The sequence below is a fragment of the Taudactylus pleione genome, unplaced genomic scaffold (assembly GCF_031769625.1).
Source record: "Taudactylus pleione unplaced genomic scaffold, aTauple2 ptg001066l, whole genome shotgun sequence".
Classification (NCBI taxonomy): domain Eukaryota; kingdom Metazoa; phylum Chordata; class Amphibia; order Anura; family Myobatrachidae; genus Taudactylus; species Taudactylus pleione.
In genome coordinates this window covers 607,559-627,929 of record NW_028285467.1, presented here as the reverse complement: position 1 = coordinate 627,929, position 20,371 = coordinate 607,559, and the positions used below count along the sequence as shown (strand labels likewise).

At 54.3% G+C, this 20,371-nt stretch overlaps 1 protein-coding gene across 3 annotated transcripts in view; it reads right to left on the bottom strand.

Annotated features, from left to right (window-relative positions):
* Positions 1-20,371, bottom strand: part of LOC148453893 (uncharacterized) — a 110,510-nt gene that overhangs the window by 60,666 nt on the left and 29,473 nt on the right. For all 3 annotated transcript variants that reach the window (XM_088461551.1, XM_088461552.1, XM_088461553.1), the window contains exon 5: positions 10,138-10,242. In XM_088461551.1, coding sequence (XP_088317677.1) covers positions 10,138-10,242 — 105 coding nt within the window. The remainder of the gene's footprint in view (positions 1-10,137; positions 10,243-20,371) is intronic.

The window sequence follows — 20,371 nt, the reverse complement described above, 5'->3', positions numbered from 1 at the left end:
TGCAGTCATCAGTCTGTGCTGTGCCTACACTGAGCGAGCAGCCTCACCCTCCATCATCCCCTAACATGCTCATGTGGTGCAGTCATCTGTCAGTCTGTGCTGTGCCTACACTGAGCGAGCAGCCTCACCCTCCATCATCCCCTAACATGCTCATGTGGTGCAGTCATCTGTCAGTCTGTGCTGTGCCTACACTGCGCGAGCAGTCTCACCCTCCATCATCCCCTAACATGCTCATATGGTGCAGTCATCTGTCAGTCTGTGCTGTGCCTACACTGAGCGAGCAGTCTCACCCTCCATCATCCCCTAACATGCTCATGTGGTGCAGTCATCTGTCAGTCTGTGCTGTGCCTACACTGCGCGAGCAGTCTCACCCTCCATCATCCCCTAACATGCTCATATGGTGCAGTCATCTGTCAGTCTGTGCTGTGCCTACACTGAGCGAGCAGCCTCACCCTCCATCATCCCCTAACATGCTCATATGGTGCAGTCATCTGTCAGTCTGTGCTGTGCCTACACTGAGCGAGCAGCCTCACCCTCCATCATCCCCTAACATGCTCATATGGTGCAGTCATCAGTCTGGGCTGTGCCTACACTGAGCGAGCAGCCTCACCCTCCATCCTCCCCTAACATGCTCATATGGTGCAGTCATCTGTCAGTCTGTGCTGTGCCTACACTGAGCGAGCAGCCTCACCCTCCATCCTCCCCTAACATGCTCATGTGGTGCAGTCATCTGTCAGTCTGTGCTGTGCCTACACTGAGCGAGCAGTCTCACCCTCCATCCTCCCCTAACATGCTCATGTGGTGCAGTCATCTGTCAGTCTGTGCTGTGCCTACACTGAGCGAGCAGCCTCACCCTCCATCCTCCCCTAACATGTTCATGTGGTGCAGTCATCTGTCAGTCTGTGCTGTGCCTACACTGAGCGAGCAGCCTCACCCTCCATCATCCCCTAACATGCTCATGTGGTGCAGTCATCTGTCAGTCTGTGCTGTGTCTACACTGAGCGAGCAGCCTCTCCCTCAATCCTCCCCTAACATGCTCATGTGGTGCAGTCATCTGTCAGTCTGTGCTGTGCCTACACTGAGCGAGCAGCCTCACCCTCCATCATCCCCTAACATGCTCATATGGTGCAGTCATCTGTCAGTCTGTGCTGTGCCTACACTGCGCGAGCAGTCTCACCCTCCATCATCCCCTAACATGCTCATATGGTGCAGTCATCTGTCAGTCTGTGCTGTGCCTACACTGAGCGAGCAGCCTCACCCTCCATCATCCCCTAACATGCTCATGTGGTGCAGTCATCTGTCAGTCTGTGCTGTGCCTACACTGAGCGAGCAGCCTCACCCTCCATCATCCCCTAACATGCTCATGTGGTACAGTCATCTGTCAGTCTGTGCTGTGCCTACATTGAGCGAGCAGTCTCACCCTCCATCATCCCCTAACATGCTCATATGGTGCAGTCATCTGTCAGTCTGTGCTGTGCCTACACTGAGCGAGCAGCCTCACCCTCCATCCTCCCCTAACATGCTCATATGGTGCAGTCATCTGTCAGTCTGTGCTGTGCCTACATTGAGCGAGCAGCCTCACCCTCCATGCTCCCCTAACATGCTCATATGGTGCAGTCATCTGTCAGTCTGTGCTGTGCCTACACTGAGCGAGCAGCCTCACCCTCCATCCTCCCCTAACATGCTCATATGGTGCAGTCATCTGTCAGTGTGTGCTGTGCCTACACTGAGCGAGCAGCCTCACCCTCCATCCTCCCCTAACATGCTCATATGGTGCAGTCATCTGTCAGTCTGTGCTGTGCCTACATTGAGCGAGCAGTCTCACCCTCCATCATCCCCTAACATGCTCATATGGTGCAGTCATCTGTCAGTCTGTGCTGTGCCTACACTGAGCGAGCAGTCTCACCCTCCATCATCCCCTAACATGCTCATATGGTGCAGTCATCTGTCAGTCTGTGCTGTGCCTACACTGAGCGAGCAGCCTCACCCTCAATCCTCCCCTAACATGCTCATGTGGTGCAGTCATCTGTCAGTCTGTGCCTACACTGAGCGAGCAGCCTCACCCTCCATCCTCCCCTAACATGCTCATATGGTGCAGTCATCTGTCAGTCTGTGCTGTGCCTACACTGAGCGAGCAGCCTCACCCTCCATCATCCCCTAACATGCTCATATGGTGCAGTCATCTGTCAGTCTGGGCTGTGCCTACACTGAGCGAGCAGTCTCACCCTCCATCCTCCCCTAACATGCTCATATGGTGCAGTCATCTGTCAGTCTGTGCTGTGCCTACACTGAGTGAGCAGCCTCACCCTCCATCCTCCCCTAACATGCTCATGTGGTGCAGTCATCTGTCAGTCTGTGCTGTGCCTACATTGAGCGAGCAGCCTCACCCTCCATCCTCCCCTAACATGCTCATATGGTGCAGTCATCTGTCAGTCTGTGCTGTGCCTACATTGAGCGAGCAGCCTCACCCTCCATCCTCCCCTAACATGCTCATATGGTGCAGTCATCTGTCAGTCTGTGCTGTGCCTACACTGAGCGAGCAGCCTCACCCTCCATCCTCCCCTAACATGCTCATATGGTGCAGTCATCTGTCAGTCTGTGCTGTGCCTACATTGAGCGAGCAGCCTCACCCTCCATGCTCCCCTAACATGCTCATATGGTGCAGTCATCTGTCAGTCTGTGATGTGCCTACATTGAGCGAGCAGCCTCACCCTCCATCCTCCCCTAACATGCTCATATGGTGCAGTCATCTGTCAGTCTGTGCTGTGCCTACACTGAGCGAGCAGCCTCACCCTCCATCCTCCCCTAACATGCTCATATGGTGCAGTCATCTGTCAGTCTGTGCTGTGCCTACATTGAGCGAGCAGTCTCACCCTCCATCATCCCCTAACATGCTCATATGGTGCAGTCATCTGTCAGTCTGTGCTGTGCCTACACTGAGCGAGCAGCCTCACCCTCCATCCTCCCATAACATGCTCATATGGTACAGTCATCTGTCAGTCTGTGCTGTGCCTACACTGAGCGAGCAGCCTCACCCTCCATCATCCCCTAAGATGCTCATGTGGTACAGTCATCTGTCAGTCTGTGCTGTGCCTACACTGAGCGAGCAGCCTCACCCTCCATCCTCCCATAACATGCTCATATGGTACAGTCATCTGTCAGTCTGTGCTGTGCCTACACTGAGCGAGCAGCCTCACCCTCCATCCTCCCCTAACATGCTCATGTGGTACAGTCATCTGTCAGTCTGTGCTGTGCATACACTGAGTGAGCAGCCTCACCCTCCATCCTCCCCTAACATGCTCATGTGGTGCAGTCATCTGTCAGTCTGTGCTGTGCCTACACTGAGCGAGCAGCCTCACCCTCCATCATCCCCTAACATGCTCATGTGGTGCAGTCATCTGTCAGTCTGTGCTGTGCCTACACTGAGCGAGCAGCCTCACCCTCCATCCTCCCCTAACATGCTCACGTGGTGCAGTCATCTGTCAGTCTGTGCTGTGCCTACACTGAGCGAGCAGCGTCACCCTCCATCCTCCCCTAACATGCTCATGTGGTGCAGTCATCTGTCAGTCTGTGCTGTGCCTACACTGAGCGAACAGCCTCACCCTCCATCCTCCCCTAACATGCTCATGTGGTGCAGTCATCTGTCAGTCTGTGCTGTGCCTACACTGAGCGAGCAGCCTCACCCTCCATCCTCCCCTAACATGCTCATATGGTGCAGTCATCTGTCAGTCTGTGCTGTGCCTACACTGAGCGAGCAGTCTCACCCTCCATCCTCCCCTAAGATGCTCATATGGTGCAGTCATCTGTCAGTCTGTGCTGTGCCTACACTGAGCGAGCAGCCTCTCCCTCCATCCTCCCCTAACATGCTCATATGGTGCAGTCATCTGTCAGTCTGTGCTGTGCCTACACTGAGCGAGCTGCCCCACCCTCCATCCTCCCCTAACATGCTCACGTGGTGCAGTCATCTGTCAGTCTGTGCTGTGCCTACACTGAGCGAGCAGCCTCACCCTCCATCATCCCCTAACATGCTCATATGGTGCAGTCATCTGTCAGTCTGGGCTGTGCCTACACTGAGCGAGCTGCCCCACCCTCCATCCTCCCCTAACATGCTCACGTGGTACAGTCATCTGTCAGTCTGTGCTGTGCCTACACTGAGCGAGCAGCCTCACCCTCCATCATCCTCTAACATGCTCATATGGTGCAGTCATCTGTCAGTCTGTGCTGTGCCTACACTGAGCGAGCAGCCTCACCCTCCATCCTCCCCTAACATGCTCACGTGGTGCAGTCATCTGTCAGTCTGTGCTGTGCCTACACTGAGCGAGCAGCCTCACCCTCCATCCTCCCCTAACATGCTCATATGGTGCAGTCATCTGTCAGTCTGTGCTGTGCCTACACTGAGCGAGCAGCCTCACCCTCCATCCTCCCCTAACATGCTCATATGGTGCAGTCATCTGTCAGTCTGTGCTGTGCCTACACTGAGCGAGCAGCCTCACCCTCCATCCTCCCCTAACATGCTCATATGGTGCAGTCATCTGTCAGTCTGTGCTGTGCTACATTGAGCGAGCAGCCTCACCCTCCATCATCCCCTAACAGGCTCATGTGGTGCAGTCATCTGTCAGTCTGTGCTGTGCCTACACTGAGCGAGCAGTCTCACCCTCCATGCTCCCCTAACATGCTCATGTGGTGCAGTCATCTGTCAGTCTGTGCTGTGCCTACACTGAGCGAGCAGCCTCACCCTCCATCATCCCCTAACATGCTCATGTGGTGCAGTCATCAGTCTGTGCTGTGCCTACACTGAGCAAGCAGCCTCACCCTCCATCCTCCCCTAACATGCTCATATGGTGCAGTCATCTGTCAGTCTGTGCTGTGCCTACACTGAGCGAGCAGCCTCACCCTCCATCATCCCCTAACATGCTCATGTGGTGCAGTCATCTGTCAGTCTGTGCTGTGCCTACACTGAGCGAGCAGTCTCACCCTCCATCATCCCCTAACATGCTCATGTGGTGCAGTCATCTGTCAGTCTGTGCTGTGTCTACACTGAGCGAGCAGTCTCACCCTCCATCATCCCCTAACATGCTCATATGGTGCAGTCATCTGTCAGTCTGTGCTGTGTCTACACTGAGCGAGCAGTCTCACCCTCCATCATCCCCTAACATGCTCATATGGTGCAGTCATCTGTCAGTCTGTGCTGTGCCTACACTGAGCGAGCAGCCTCACCCTCAATCCTCCCCTAACATGCTCATGTGGTGCAGTCATCTGTCAGTCTGTGCTGTGCCTACACTGAGCGAGCAGCCTCACCCTCCATCCTCCCCTAACATGCTCATATGGTGCAGTCATCTGTCAGTCTGTGCTGTGCCTACACTGAGTGAGCAGCCTCACCCTCCATCCTCCCCTAACATGCTCATGTGGTGCAGTCATCTGTCAGTCTGTGCTGTGCCTACACTGAGTGAGCAGCCTCACCCTCCATCCTCCCCTAACATGCTCATGTGGTGCAGTCATCTGTCAGTCTGTGCTGTGCCTACATTGAGCGAGCAGCCTCACCCTCCATCCTCCCCTAACATGCTCATATGGTGCAGTCATCTGTCAGTCTGTGCTGTGCCTACACTGAGCGAGCAGCCTCACCCTCCATCCTCCCCTAACATGCTCATATGGTGCAGTCATCTGTCAGTCTGTGCTGTGCCTACATTGAGCGAGCAGCCTCACCCTCCATGCTCCCCTAACATGCTCATATGGTGCAGTCATCTGTCAGTCTGTGCTGTGCCTACACTGAGCGAGCAGTCTCACCCTCCATCCTCCCCTAACATGCTCATATGGTGCAGTCATCTGTCAGTCTGTGCTGTGCCTACATTGAGCGAGCAGCCTCACCCTCCATCCTCCCCTAACATGCTCATGTGGTACAGTCATCTGTCAGTCTGTGCTGTGCCTACACTGAGCGAGCAGTCTCACCCTCCATCATCCCCTAACATGCTCATATGGTGCAGTCATCTGTCAGTCTGGGCTGTGCCTACACTGAGCGAGCAGCCTCACCCTCCATCCTCCCCTAACATGCTCATATGGTGCAGTCATCTGTCAGTCTGTGCTGTGCCTACACTGAGCGAGCAGCCTCACCCTCCATCCTCCCCTAACATGCTCATGTGGTGCAGTCATCTGTCAGTCTGTGCTGTGCCTACACTGAGCGAGCAGTCTCACCCTCCATCCTCCCCTAACATGCTCATGTGGTGCAGTCATCTGTCAGTCTGTGCTGTGCCTACACTGAGCGAGCAGCCTCACCCTCCATCCTCCCCTAACATGCTCATATGGTGCAGTCATCTGTCAGTCTGTGCTGTGCCTACACTGAGCGAGCAGCCTCACCCTCCATCATCCCCTAACATGCTCATGTGGTGCAGTCATCTGTCAGTCTGTGCTGTGCCTACACTGAGCGAGCAGCCTCACCCTCCATCCTCCCCTAACATGCTCATATGGTGCAGTCATCTGTCAGTCTGTGCTGTGCCTACACTGAGCGAGCAGCCTCACCCTCAATCCTCCCCTAACATGCTCATGTGGTGCAGTCATCTGTCAGTCTGTGCCTACACTGAGCGAGCAGCCTCACCCTCCATCCTCCCCTAACATGCTCATATGGTGCAATCATCTGTCAGTCTGTGCTGTGCCTACACTGAGCGAGCAGCCTCACCCTCCATCATCCCCTAACATGCTCATATGGTGCAGTCATCTGTCAGTCTGTGCTGTGCCTACACTGAGCGAGCAGCCTCACCCTCCATGCTCCCCTAACATGCTCATATGGTGCAGTCATCTGTCAGTCTGTGATGTGCCTACATTGAGCGAGCAGCCTCACCCTCCATCATCCCCTAACATGCTCATATGGTGCAGTCATCTGTCAGTCTGTGCTGTGCCTACACTGAGCGAGCAGCCTCACCCTCCATCCTCCCCTAACATGCTCATATGGTGCAGTCATCTGTCAGTCTGTGCTGTGCCTACATTGAGCGAGCAGTCTCACCCTCCATCATCCCCTAACATGCTCATATGGTGCAGTCATCTGTCAGTCTGTGCTGTGCCTACACTGAGCGAGCAGCCTCACCCTCCATCCTCCCATAACATGCTCATATGGTACAGTCATCTGTCAGTCTGTGCTGTGCCTACACTGAGCGAGCAGCCTCACCCTCCATCCTCCCCTAACATGCTCATGTGGTACAGTCATCTGTCAGTCTGTGCTGTGCATACACTGAGTGAGCAGCCTCACCCTCCATCCTCCCCTAACATGCTCATGTGGTGCAGTCATCTGTCAGTCTGTGCTGTGCCTACACTGAGCGAGCAGCCTCACCCTCCATCATCCCCTAACATGCTCATGTGGTGCAGTCATCTGTCAGTCTGTGCTGTGCCTACACTGCGCGAGCAGTCTCACCCTCCATCCTCCCCTAACATGCTCATGTGGTGCAGTCATCTGTCAGTCTGTGCTGTGCATACACTGAGTGAGCAGCCTCACCCTCCATCCTCCCCTAACATGCTCATGTGGTGCAGTCATCTGTCAGTCTGTGCTGTGCCTACACTGAGCGAGCAGCCTCACCCTCCATCATCCCCTAACATGCTCATGTGGTGCAGTCATCTGTCAGTCTGTGCTGTGCCTACACTGCGCGAGCAGTCTCACCCTCCATCCTCCCCTAACATGCTCATGTGGTGCAGTCATCTGTCAGTCTGTGCTGTGCATACACTGAGCGAGCAGCCTCACCCTCCATCATCCCCTAACATGCTCATATGGTGCAGTCATCTGTCAGTCTGTGCTGTGCCTACATTGAGCGAGCAGCCTCACCGTCCATCATCCCCTAACATGCTCATATGGTGCAGTCATCTGTCAGTCTGTGCTGTGCCTACATTGAGCGAGCAGCCTCACCCTCCATCCTCCCCTAACATGCTCATATGGTGCAGTCATCTGTCAGTCTGTGCTGTGCCTACATTGAGCGAGCAGCCTCACCCTCCATCATCCCCTAACATGCTCATATGGTGCAGTCATCTGTCAGTCTGTGCCTACACTGAGCGAGCAGCCTCACCCTCCATCATCCCCTAACATGCTCATGTGGTGCAGTCATCTGTCAGTCTGTGCTGTGCTTACACTGAGCGAGCAGTCTCACCCTCCATCTTCCCCTAACATGCTCAGCCTGACGTTATCCTCTGGTTGTGCGGCATGTTCGGGCGATGATTCGTGTCGTAAACGACCAGAGGGAGCGCTCATCACTGGTCCTTTCCAACATTAATGTGCCCGATTCATGAGCGATTCACGATAACAATATCATTATCGTTCAATCGCTCATAGAAATCGTCAAGTGGATGTGCGCCTTAACACTGGGCTGATTATCTTCCCACCCTCCAGCAATATCTTTATCTACTAATAGCACCACCACCTCCTCTAGCCCACAACTGCCCTGTCTTGGAGTTACCCTGGACTCTTCCCTCTCCTTCATACCCCACATTCAGCACCTCTCAGTCCTGCTCTTCCCATCTCAGATACAGCTCCCGGATCAGACCCTTTCCTACCCTGTGCTGGCTCTGTCTATAACTTGTAAGGTGCTGCAGACCGCTTGTGGCTCCACATACATAACGAATAATAATAATAATAAACCAGCAGGATCGGGACAATCGGAGACACCTCATAGGGCAATAAAAGTGAAAGAAACCTTAGTACATTGGCTGGGCGGTGTGTTACTGGGGAGAAAAGCCCAGAGGACAAGTTACTTATTGTAACGCCAATAGGTAGCCCTATGATGTGTGTGGCCAAGGGTGGATATTCGGGTATAAATATATCAAAGTTTATGTTATCAGGTTTATCTAATGACATTATTATACTGGCAGAAAATTTATTTAACAACTATTTTTCTTCCCAAATGTATTCCTGCAGGTGCGTTGGTCTAGGGGTGAGTACGCTGCTGGCACACCCCGGGAGTCATACTACAGGCTTTGGACACAAGTGGTCTCGCCTTATTATACAGTTTGTCTGGCCGGGTGGCTCTGCCCAGAGTCAGATAACCTGGGGGCTAAGCCGGCGGTGGCGGAATGCTGGTCTTTTTAACACCTATAGGGTGCAGTCCCAGTATGTACCTGTTGGGGGGGCCCCACATCATTGAGACCCGGCTTATCGGAACTCCTGGTTCAGTCCATCTCTGGAATAATCAGTGACTACCAGGATGCCTTACTATGCTCAACATCGGACCCAGAGGATATCACAACTTCTTCAGATGCTAAATCATACTCTCCAATATATATTACTAAATTATCTGTACCCCGCCTATGTCCCCTACTGTAGGTGGTTTGGAGACGTATATATCTGTCCCTTATGGGGATTGAGAAGTTAAATTACATACCTTACATTACAATAAACCATGGGGACTATTGTATCCGGTTCAATTCCTATTCAGAGCATAGTCAGCAATGAGCCATCGTCCGATTAGTCGCTACATGAAGAAAGGTTATACTGCTCTTCCCAGCTTCACCGCACTGAGGAAACTGACCACAAAGCTGACAGTCTAATAGAGATTATGTACATAGAAGGAAATGCAGTGTCCATAAGGGAAGCCAAACTAAGGAGAAATTATCATTGGGGTGGCTGATCCAGAGGAACTGTATGGCCACCTTAGGGGGAAAAAGGCCAGGGCGAGGCCGGCCTAGGGGGAAAAAGGCCAGGGCGAGGCCGGCCTAGGGGGAAAAAGGCCAGGGCGAGGCCGGCCTAGGGGGAAAAAGGCCAGGGCGAGGCCGGCCTAGGGGGAAAAAGGCCAGGGCAAGGCCGGCCTAGGGGGAAAAAGGCCAGGGCAAGGCCGGCCTAGGGGGAAAAAGGCCAGGGCAAGGCAACCTTAGGGCAGAGTCAGGGGACCCTCACCACTAGACCAAGTAATCAATGCTGGAGATCTGTATTACCTTGGGCAATCACAGTATGTCCATAGAGGTATATACTGTCTCTTCACCTTGTGCTATGTCTGAGGTATGAGCCTCTAATGCTGGGATGCCACCTCGGTCTGTGCGGCACTATCAGAGTAACCAGGAGCACTGGGGGCAGTATCTCCACAATATGCTGCTGTACCCACAGGAAAGGAAATCCCCCACAGATTCCGGGCAGAGTAAGAGAGATAGACAATGATCCAAACACATTCTCACCTGCGTGTGCGGCCGGCTTGGCTCCTCTCCTCCTGCAGGAGTCCAGGTGTGAGCCCCTCTCTTCCTTCAGTCCCATGATGCGGCCTTGGTCTCCGGGAGAGGGGGCTGTGGTGGGAGAGAGAAGAAATGAAGGACTGTCATTCTGCAAACACCCCACTGGGGTGACCCCATGTACATACCTACTGTCACCCTGCTCCTGCCATGTACCACACAGGGGTGACCCCATGTACATAACTACTGTCACCCTGCTCCTGCGATGTACCACGTGTGGCCCCATGTACATACCTACTGTCACCCTGCTCCTGCCATGTACCACACAGGTGTGACCCCATGTACATACCTACAGTCACCTTGCTCCTGCCATGTACCACACAGGTGTGACCCCATGTACATACCTACTGTCACCTTGCTCCTGCCATGTACCACACAGGTGTGACCCCATGTACAACAAGAGATATGGTAAGAACTAACCTTTGTTATCTCTGTTTCTACGAAGTCCATAGGGTACACAGGGTTGACCTTGGGGTATAGCTGGATCTGGATCCACGGGCACCACGCGGTTAAAGCTTTGCTGCTCCCAGGATGCACTTGGGTCCGTCCTCCTCTATACCCCGCCCCCGACCACAGGCACCTCAGTTGGTAAGCAGCTAAGGCCGGAGGAGGAGACTAAGAGAGAAGGAAGACTGGAACACACAAGAAACCATACTCACAGAAATGGGAGACGGAAAACCGGTGACCAGCCACACAGCCCATTTGAAGCCAGGTGCGTCAGGGCGGGCGCCCTGTGGACCCTATGGACTTCGTAGAAACAGAGATAACAAAGGTAAATGCTTACCATATCTCTTGTTTTCTACTTCAGGGTCCATAGGGGGTCCACAGGGTTGACCTTGGGGATGTCCCAAAGCAGTTCAACTAAGGGCGGGGACGCTCCTGTGCTGAAAGGAGTACCCGGCGCCCAAAGGATGCATCCTGAGAGGCGAAGGTGTCAAAAGCATAGAACCTCAAAAACGTCTGAATTGAAGACCAAGTGGCCGCCTTACACAGCTGAACAGCGGAGGCGCCACGTCTAGCAGCCCAAGAGGGACCCACAGAACGAGTGGAATGAGCCTTAACAGAGGCTGGCACAGGTAAACCCTCCCGTGCATAAGCCTCACAAATAACGGAACGAAGCCAACGGGCTAACGTTTGCTTGTTGGCAGGCCAACCCCTCTTGTGAAAACCGAACAGAACAAACAAAGAATCCGACTTCCTAACCGAAGCAGTCCGATCCACATAGATTCTAAGTGCCCGGACTACATCTAAGGAAGCCTCACCAACAGAAAGATCAGGCGACTGAAAAGCTGGCACAACAAGTTCCTGATTAATGTGGAACTTTGAGACCACTTTGGGCAAAAACTCAGGACGCGTGCGGAGCACCGCCCTGTCCTGGAGAAAAATCAGAAAAGGAGGGCGACAGGAAAGCGCCCCTAATTCTGACACCCTCCTGGCAGAAGCAATTGCCAGGAGAAAAATGGTCTTAAACGTCAGCCACTTGAGCTCCACCGACTCAAGCGGCTCAAAAGGAGGACCCTGCAAGACCCGCAGTACCACCGCCAAGTCCCAAGGAGCCACCGGAGGCACGAATGGAGGCGGGATCCTGAGAACACCTTGGAAAAAGGTGTGAACATCTGGCAGTGTAGCAATCCGTCGCTGAAACCACACGGACAAAGCAGACACATGAACCTTCAGAGAGGCCAGGCGTAAGCCGAGGTCCAAACCAGATTGAAGAAACTCCAAGATTCTGGAAACCCGGAACACCTGCGGATCATAGTTTCTGGATTCACACCACTGAAAATAAGTGCGCCACACCCTGTGGTAAATCCGCGCGGAAGCAGGCTTGCGTGCCCTAAGCATGGTACCAATGACCGAACTGGAGAAACCCCTAGACCTCAAGACGGCTGTCTCAAGAGCCACGCCGTCGAAGACAGCCGACCCAGATCCGGGTAAAGGAAGGGCCCTTGAGACAACAGGTCCCGACGCCGAGGGAGAAGGTACGGAGCGTCGATGGAGAGGCACCTCAGATTGGAGTACCAAGGACGTCTGGGCCACGCCGGAGCTACCAGCACGAGTGTGCCGCCGTCCTGCTTGAATTTCCGCAGAACCCGAGGAAGCAGGGATATCGGAGGAAACAGATACGCCAGGTGAAACGTCCATTTCACCGACAGTGCGTCTACCAGACAGGCACCTGCGTCTCTTGTCCTTGACCCGTAAACGGGCAACTTGTGATTGTGACGGGAGGCTCCACCTGTCCACGAGTAGCTGAAACACCTCTGGGTGAAGCGACCATTCCCCAGGATGCACATCGTGACGGCTGAGGAAGTCCGCCTCCCAATTGAGGACTCCGGGAATGAAGACTGCCGAGATCGCTGGAATGTGACACTCCGCCCAAGCAAGAATGCGAGACACCTCCGACATTGCTGCCCGACTACGAGTTCCCCCTTGGTGGTTGATGTACGCCACCGTGGTGGCGTTGTCGTACCGCACCTGAACCGCCCTTCCGCGAAGAGCGGGGCCAGACGACTGCAGGGCCCTGTATACCGCCCGCAGTTCCAGGATGTTGATGGGGAGAAGTGCTTCGTCCGCGGACCAACGACCCTGAAGCGATAATGAGCCGATCACTGCCCCCCAACCCCGGAGACTGGCATCCGTCGTGAGCAGGACCCAGTCCGGGATCCAAAAGGGGCGCCCCTCGACCAGATGCGCTGTCTGAAGCCACCAAGCCAAAGACTGCCGAACCTCCGGGGACAACACCAGCATCTGAGAGCGGATCCGGTGAGGTAACCCGTTCCATTCCGATAGAATCAGCCCCTGCAGGGGCCGGGAATGGAACTGGGCAAATTCCACCATGTCGAATGTCGACACCATGGACCCCAGAACTCTCATAGCCGAATGGCCCGACAGGCGGCAACTGCTCAGGCAACTGTGTATCCGCAGCTGCAGGGAGGAGACCTTCTCCGGAGTCAGGAAAATCCGTTGCTGACGAGAATCCAGCAGGGCTCCCAAATGAACCATCCGCTGTGATGGAATCAGGGAGGACTTCTTCCAATTTATCAACCACCCGTGTGCTTGAAGACAAGCAATGGTCAGGTGGAGATGTCGAAGAAGCACCTCCGGGGAGCTCGCCAGCAGCAGAAGATCGTCCAGGTACGGCAACAGACGTAGACCCTGACCCCGAAGGTGGGCAGCCATAACTGCCATCACCTTGGTGAACACCCTTGGAGCCGTGGAAAGGCCGAAAGGCAACGCCCGAAATTGAAATTGGTAGTGATGATTCAGGATAGCAAACCTCAGATACCGCTGATGTGCCGGTGCTATGGGCACATGGAGATAGGCGTCCTGGATATCGAGGGAGACCATATAATCCCCGGGTTCCATCGCCAGAATGATGGAACGTAACGTTTCCATCCTGAACTTGGGAACTCTGAGGTACCTGTTCAGAGACTTCAAATTCAGGATAGGGCGATGAGAACCATTGGGTTTCTGTACCAGAAACAGAGTAGAATAGTACCCCGTCCCGCGCTGAGACTGCGGAACGGGAACAATGACCCCTGCTTGTAGCAAGGATTCTATAGCTACCTGAATCTGGCCAGCTTTGGTCTTGTCCAGAGAAGGACTCGTGCAGAAAAACTGGTGGGGCGGCCTGAACCGAAAAGACAGGGCGTACCCCTGAGAGACTACTTCTCGAACCCAGGCATCCGTGGTGGTATTGTGCCAACACTGGGCGAATTGGAGAAGTCGGCCTCCCACTCTGGGGTCCCCCAGAGAGAGGCCCGTCCCATCAGGCAGCAGGCTTATCCTCCTGCTTGGAAGAAGGGCGCCGAGCACTCCATGCCTGCTTCTTGTGCTTGGGTGCGGCCTTGGTCGCCGAATGTCTCGGGAAGGACTGGCCCTTGGCCTTACCCTGAACCCGAAAGGACCGAAAGGCAGAGCTCCTCTCTTTAGCCGGCGCAGAGGCCGAAGGGAGGAAAGCCGACTTGGACTTAGCCAAAGTATCCACTATTTTGTCCAAATCCGGACCAAATAGTAAATCACCATTAAAAGGCAAGGCCTCCAGACCCTTTTTTGAATCTGCATCAGCCCTCCAGGACCTCAGCCACAGGGAGCGCCGAGCAGACACCGCTGCAGCCGACACCCTAGAAGTGAGCAGGCTGGCATCCAAACACTCTTCCCCGATATAGGAAGCTGCATCCCGCATCTGTACCACTAACGCTCTCTGGATATCCGGAGCCTCATCAGGAAAGGTATCCTCCAAGGCATTGGCCCAGGCCTCAATGGCTTTAGCCACCCAGGAGATAGCCATGGACGGGCGAGCCACCGCCCCGGAATGAGAATTAATGGGCTTTAAACAAGTCTCCACCTTCCTGTCCGTGGGATCCTTCAAAGAGGAGATAGACGGCAATGGCAGCGTCGCGCTTTTGATCAAGCGGGTAACGTGGGAATCCACCGCCGGTGGAGTCTCCCATTTCCTGCAATGAGCTTCAGGAAAAGGATAGTTCGCCGCCAACCTCTTCTGTGGATGGAACCTCTTACTGGGTAATTGACAGGCCGCCGCCATATGATCCGTTAATTGATCAGACAGGGGGAACACAGTTGAAGTCACCTTGGCATTTTTAAAATTAGGAAACTTCGACCTAGGAGCCGGCGCATCATCCTCAACATGTAGGATAGCCCGCACCGCCCTAACTAAGGCTGGAACATTAATGGAGGACTTAGCTTCCACCTCCTGCCCCATGGCATCAGAGTCAGAGTCCTCATGGATTTCTCCATCATCTGAGGACACTTCTGAGTCCGACAACTGCGCAGCTAGTGAACTCACAACCGGACGTTTAGATGCCCTTGGTGGCACATCACTTTGCAACATCGACTGAAACGCAGAGGATGAAGCCGCCAGACTCTGTACGGAGCTGGAGAGAACATCCACCCAAGGCTGTACGGAGCCGTCGGAGCAAAACTCTGCAAAGGCACTACAGACTGACGCGTCACTGGGGGAGACTGCACATACACAGGCAGTCCCGAGTAAGGACCCACAGTCTGGGCCCCGGGGGAAGACCGCAATATTTGCGGAACAGCCGGGGAATGGGGGATGGTGGGCTGAGGCAACGCCCTAGAAGGGACCGCTGATGGGACCGATAACCGGTCCGCAATAGACGCCAGCACCTGTGAAAACATCGCCCAAGGAGGGTCCTGTGACACAGGGGGGTTGGAGGGGCCCGGTACCAGCTGGCACCGCCCACACAGACCATCCTGAGATAAGTCCTCCCCATCAACTCCAGCAGCACAGCGTCTGCAGGAAAATAACACAGAGCGCTCAGTCTCCTCATCAGACATGATACCGAAAATCACAAGAAATACGTATCACCAGAGGAATTATGGTATTAAACACCCGCGCACTCACCAGTATACGACACAACAGCCCAGATATGGTACTGTGTAGCACCCAACAGTATGTGACTGACCCCACCAATACGTGATTTATAGAAGTGAGGGTATCAGAAAACGCCCCTCCCCCACACACCTGCCGGGCCATAGGAGAAGGAAAGGGATAGTTATAAGCTGACAGCAAGGAGAGTAAGTCACAGACAGGCAGCACTAGCAATAGTCACATACAATGCAGGAAGATATTCTCACTGCACCTTCCGCTACAATCAACCGCCCAGATTCAGTGTCTGGGAGGGCTATAGTGCTGTGTACACTGTCCTTCAGCAGGGGAGAGGTACACAGGGGGACCGGTCCACTTGATACCGCCTGGGAGTCTGCGATGTGCCAGTGAAGATGGCCGCCGGAGACCTCAGAGGAGGAGTGGCCGTAAGATAAGAGCAGCTCAGCGACGCCAGACTGCGTGTTGAAAGGCGCGCTGAGCTGAGGGGAGGAGCCGCTAGACAGGGAAGGCTTCCTCCCCTGGCTAGCATATTAACCCCCAGGTTGCCGATCCCGCATCCAGCCTGTCACCCTGGTGGTCTAGCGGACACGCAGGGTGTTCCTCTATAGAAGGGGAGTCCGCCGCCGCCGCTAGCGCCTCCGGTCTGTCCAAAGAGACCTGCGGCTTACCTGATCCCCGTCGCGTCCGGCAGCAGTCAAGGGAGTCCCCAGAGCCCGGCTAGTACAGGCTCTGGGGTCCCGCCGCGATCCCCAGAGCTGTACAGGCGTCGCGGCGCCAGCGGGGAGAAGAAGCGGCAGCATGGACGTCCTAAAGGACAGTCTGATGCTGCCGCTCTAAAAGTGTAAAAAAAGTAGAAAAAAATAAAAAATTTCTCTTTTAAAATAAAGCTTAGGGGCTGCTCCTGCAGCCCCACTGCGACAGGGTGACCCGACTCCGGCCGGGCACCAACTCAACCTGAGGTGCCTGTGGTCGGGGGCAGGGTATAGAGGAGGACGGACCCAAATGCATCCTGGGAGCAGCAAAGCTTTAACTGCGTGGTGCCCGTGGATCCAGATCCAGCTATACCCCAAGGTCAACCCTGTGGACCCCCTATGGACCCTGAAGTAGAAATAACTACTGTCACCCTGCTCCTGCCCGTATACCACACAGGTGTGACCCCATGTACATAATGACTGTCACCCTGCTCCTGCCCGTATACCACACAGGTGTGACCCCATGTACATAGTGACTGTCACCCTGCTCCTGCCCGTATACCACACAGGTGTGACCCCATGTACATACCTACTGTCACCCTGCTCCTGCCCGTATACCACACAGGTGTGACCCCATGTACATAATGACTGTCACCCTGCTCCTGCCCGTATACCACACAGGTGTGACCCCATGTACATAGTGACTGTCACCCTGCTCCTGCCCGTATACCACACAGGTGTGACCCCATGTACATAATGACTGTCACCCTGCTCCTGCCCATATACCACACAGGTGTGACCCCATGTACATAATGACTGTCACCCTGCTCCTGCCCGTATACCACACAGGTGTGACCCCATGTACATAATGACTGTCACCCTGCTCCTGCCCGTATACCACACAGGTGTGACCCCATGTACATAATGACTGTCACCCTGCTCCTGCCCATATACCACACAGGTGTGACCCCATGTACATAATGACTGTCACCCTGCTCCTGCCCGTATACCACACAGGTGTGACCCCATGTACATAATGACTGTCACCCTGCTCCTGCCCGTATACCACACAGGTGTGACCCCATGTACATAATGACTGTCACCCTGCTCCTGCCCGTATACCACACAGGTGTGACCCCATGTACATAATGACTGTCACCCTGCTCCTGCCCGTATACCACACAGGTGTGACCCCATGTACATAATGACTGTCACCCTGCTCCTGCCCGTATACCACACAGGTGTGACCCCATGTACATACCTACTGTCACCCTGCTCCTGCCCGTATACCACACAGGTGTGACCCCATGTACATAATGACTGTCACCCTGCTCCTGCCCGTATACCACACAGGTGTGACCCCATGTACATACCTACTGTCACCCTGCTCCTGCCCATATACCACACAGGTGTGACCCCATGTACATAATGACTGTCACCCTGCTCCTGCCCATATACCAGACAGGTGTGACCCCATGTACATAATGACTGTCACCCTGCTCCTGCCCATATACCACACAGGTGTGACCCCATGTACATAATGACTGTCACCCTGCTCCTGCCCGTATACCACACAGGTGTGACCCCATGTACATAATGACTGTCACCCTGCTCCTGCCCATATACCACACAGGTGTGACCCCATGTACATAATGACTGTCACCCTGCTCCTGCCCGTATACCACACAGGTGTGACCCCATGTACATAGTGACTGTCACCCTGCTCCTGCCCGTATACCACACAGGTGTGACCCCATGTACATACCTACTGTCACCCTGCTCCTGCCCATATACCACACAGGTGTGACCCCATGTACATAGTGACTGTCACCCTGCTCCTGCCCGTATACCACACAGGTGTGACCCCATGTACATACCTACTGTCACCCTGCTCCTGCCCGTATACCACACAGGTGTGACCCCATGTACATAATGACTGTCACCCTGCTCCTGCCCGTATACCACACAGGTGTGACCCCATGTACATAGTGACTGTCACCCTGCTCCTGCCCGTATACTACACAGGTGTGACCCCATGTACATAATGACTGTCACCCTGCTCCTGCCCGTATACCACACAGGTGTGACCCCATGTACATACCTACTGTCACCCTGCTCCTGCCCATATACCACACAGGTGTGACCCCATGTACATAATGACTGTCACCCTGCTCCTGCCCGTATACCACACAGGTGTGACCCCATGTACATAATGACTGTCACCCTGCTCCTGCCCATATACCACACAGGTGTGACCCCATGTACATAATGACTGTCACCCTGCTCCTGCCCGTATACCACACAGGTGTGACCCCATGTACATAATGACTGTCACTCTGCTCCTGCCCATATACCACACAGGTGTGACCCCATGTACATACCTACTGTCACCCTGCTTCTGCCCGTATACCACACAGGTGTGACCCCATGTACATAATGACTGTCACCCTGCTCCTGCCCGTATACCACACAGGTGTGACCCCATGTACATACCTACTGTCACCCTGCTCCTGCCCATATACCACACAGGTGTGACCCCATGTACATAATGACTGTCACCCTGCTCCTGCCCGTATACCACACAGGTGTGACCCCATGTACATAATGACTGTCACCCTGCTCCTGCCCATATACCACACAGGTGTGACCCCATGTACATAATGACTGTCACCCTGCTCCTGCCCGTATACCACACAGGTGTGACCCCATGTACATAATGACTGTCACCCTGCTCCTGCCCGTATACCACACAGGTGTGACCCCATGTACATACCTACTGTCACCCTGCTCCTGCCCATATACCACACAGGTGTGACCCCATGTACATACCTACTGTCACCCTGCTCCTGCCCATATACCACACAGGTGTGACCCCATGAACATAATGACTGTCACCCTGCTCCTGCCCATATACCACACAGGTGTGTCCCCATGTACATAATGACTGTCACCCTGCTCCTGCCCATATACCACACAGGTGTGACCCCATGTACATAATGACTGTCACCCTGCTCCTGCCCGTATACCACACAGGTGTGACCCCATGTACATAATGACTGTCACCCTGCTCCTGCCCATATACCACACAGGTGTGACCCCATGTACATAATGACTGTCACCCTGCTCCTGCCCGTATACCACACAGGTGTGACCCCATGTACATAATGACTGTCACCCTGCTCCTGCCCGTATACCACACAGGTGTGACCCCATGTACATACCTACTGTCACCCTGCTCCTGCCCATATACCACACAGGTGTGACCCCATGTACATACCTACTGTCACCCTGCTCCTGCCCATATACCACACAGGTGTGACCCCATGAACATAATGACTGTCACCCTGCTCCTGCCCATATTCCACACAGGTGTGACCCCATGTACATAAAGACTGTCACCCTGCTCCTGCCCATATACCACACAGGTGTGACCCCATGTAGATAATGACTGTCACCCTGCTCCTGCCCATATACCACACAGGTGTGACCCCATGTACATAATGACTGTCACCCTGCTCCTGCCCGTATACCACACAGGTGTGACCCCATGTACATACCTACTGTCACCCTGCTCCTGCCATGTACCACACAGGTGTGACCCCATGTACATACCTACTGTCACCCTGCTCCTGCCCATATACCACACAGGTGTGACCCCATGTACATAATGACTGTCACCCTGCTCCTGCCCATATACCACACAGGTGTGACCCCATGTACATAATGACTGTCACCCTGCTCCTGCCCATATACCACACAGGTGTGACCCCATGTACATAATGACTGTCACCCTGCTCCTGCCCATAAACCACACAGGTGTGACCCCATGTACATAATGACTGTCACCCTGCTCCTGCCCGTATACCACACAGGTGTGACCCCATGTACATAATGACTGTCACCCTGCTCCTGCCCATATACCACACAGGTGTGACCCCATGTACATACCTACTGTCACCCTGCTCCTGCCCATATACCACACAGGTGTGACCCCATGTACATAATGACTGTCACCCTGCTCCTGCCCGTATACCACACAGGTGTGACCCCATGTACATACCTACTGTCACCCTGCTCCTGCCCATATACCACACAGGTGTGACCCATGTACATACCTACTGTC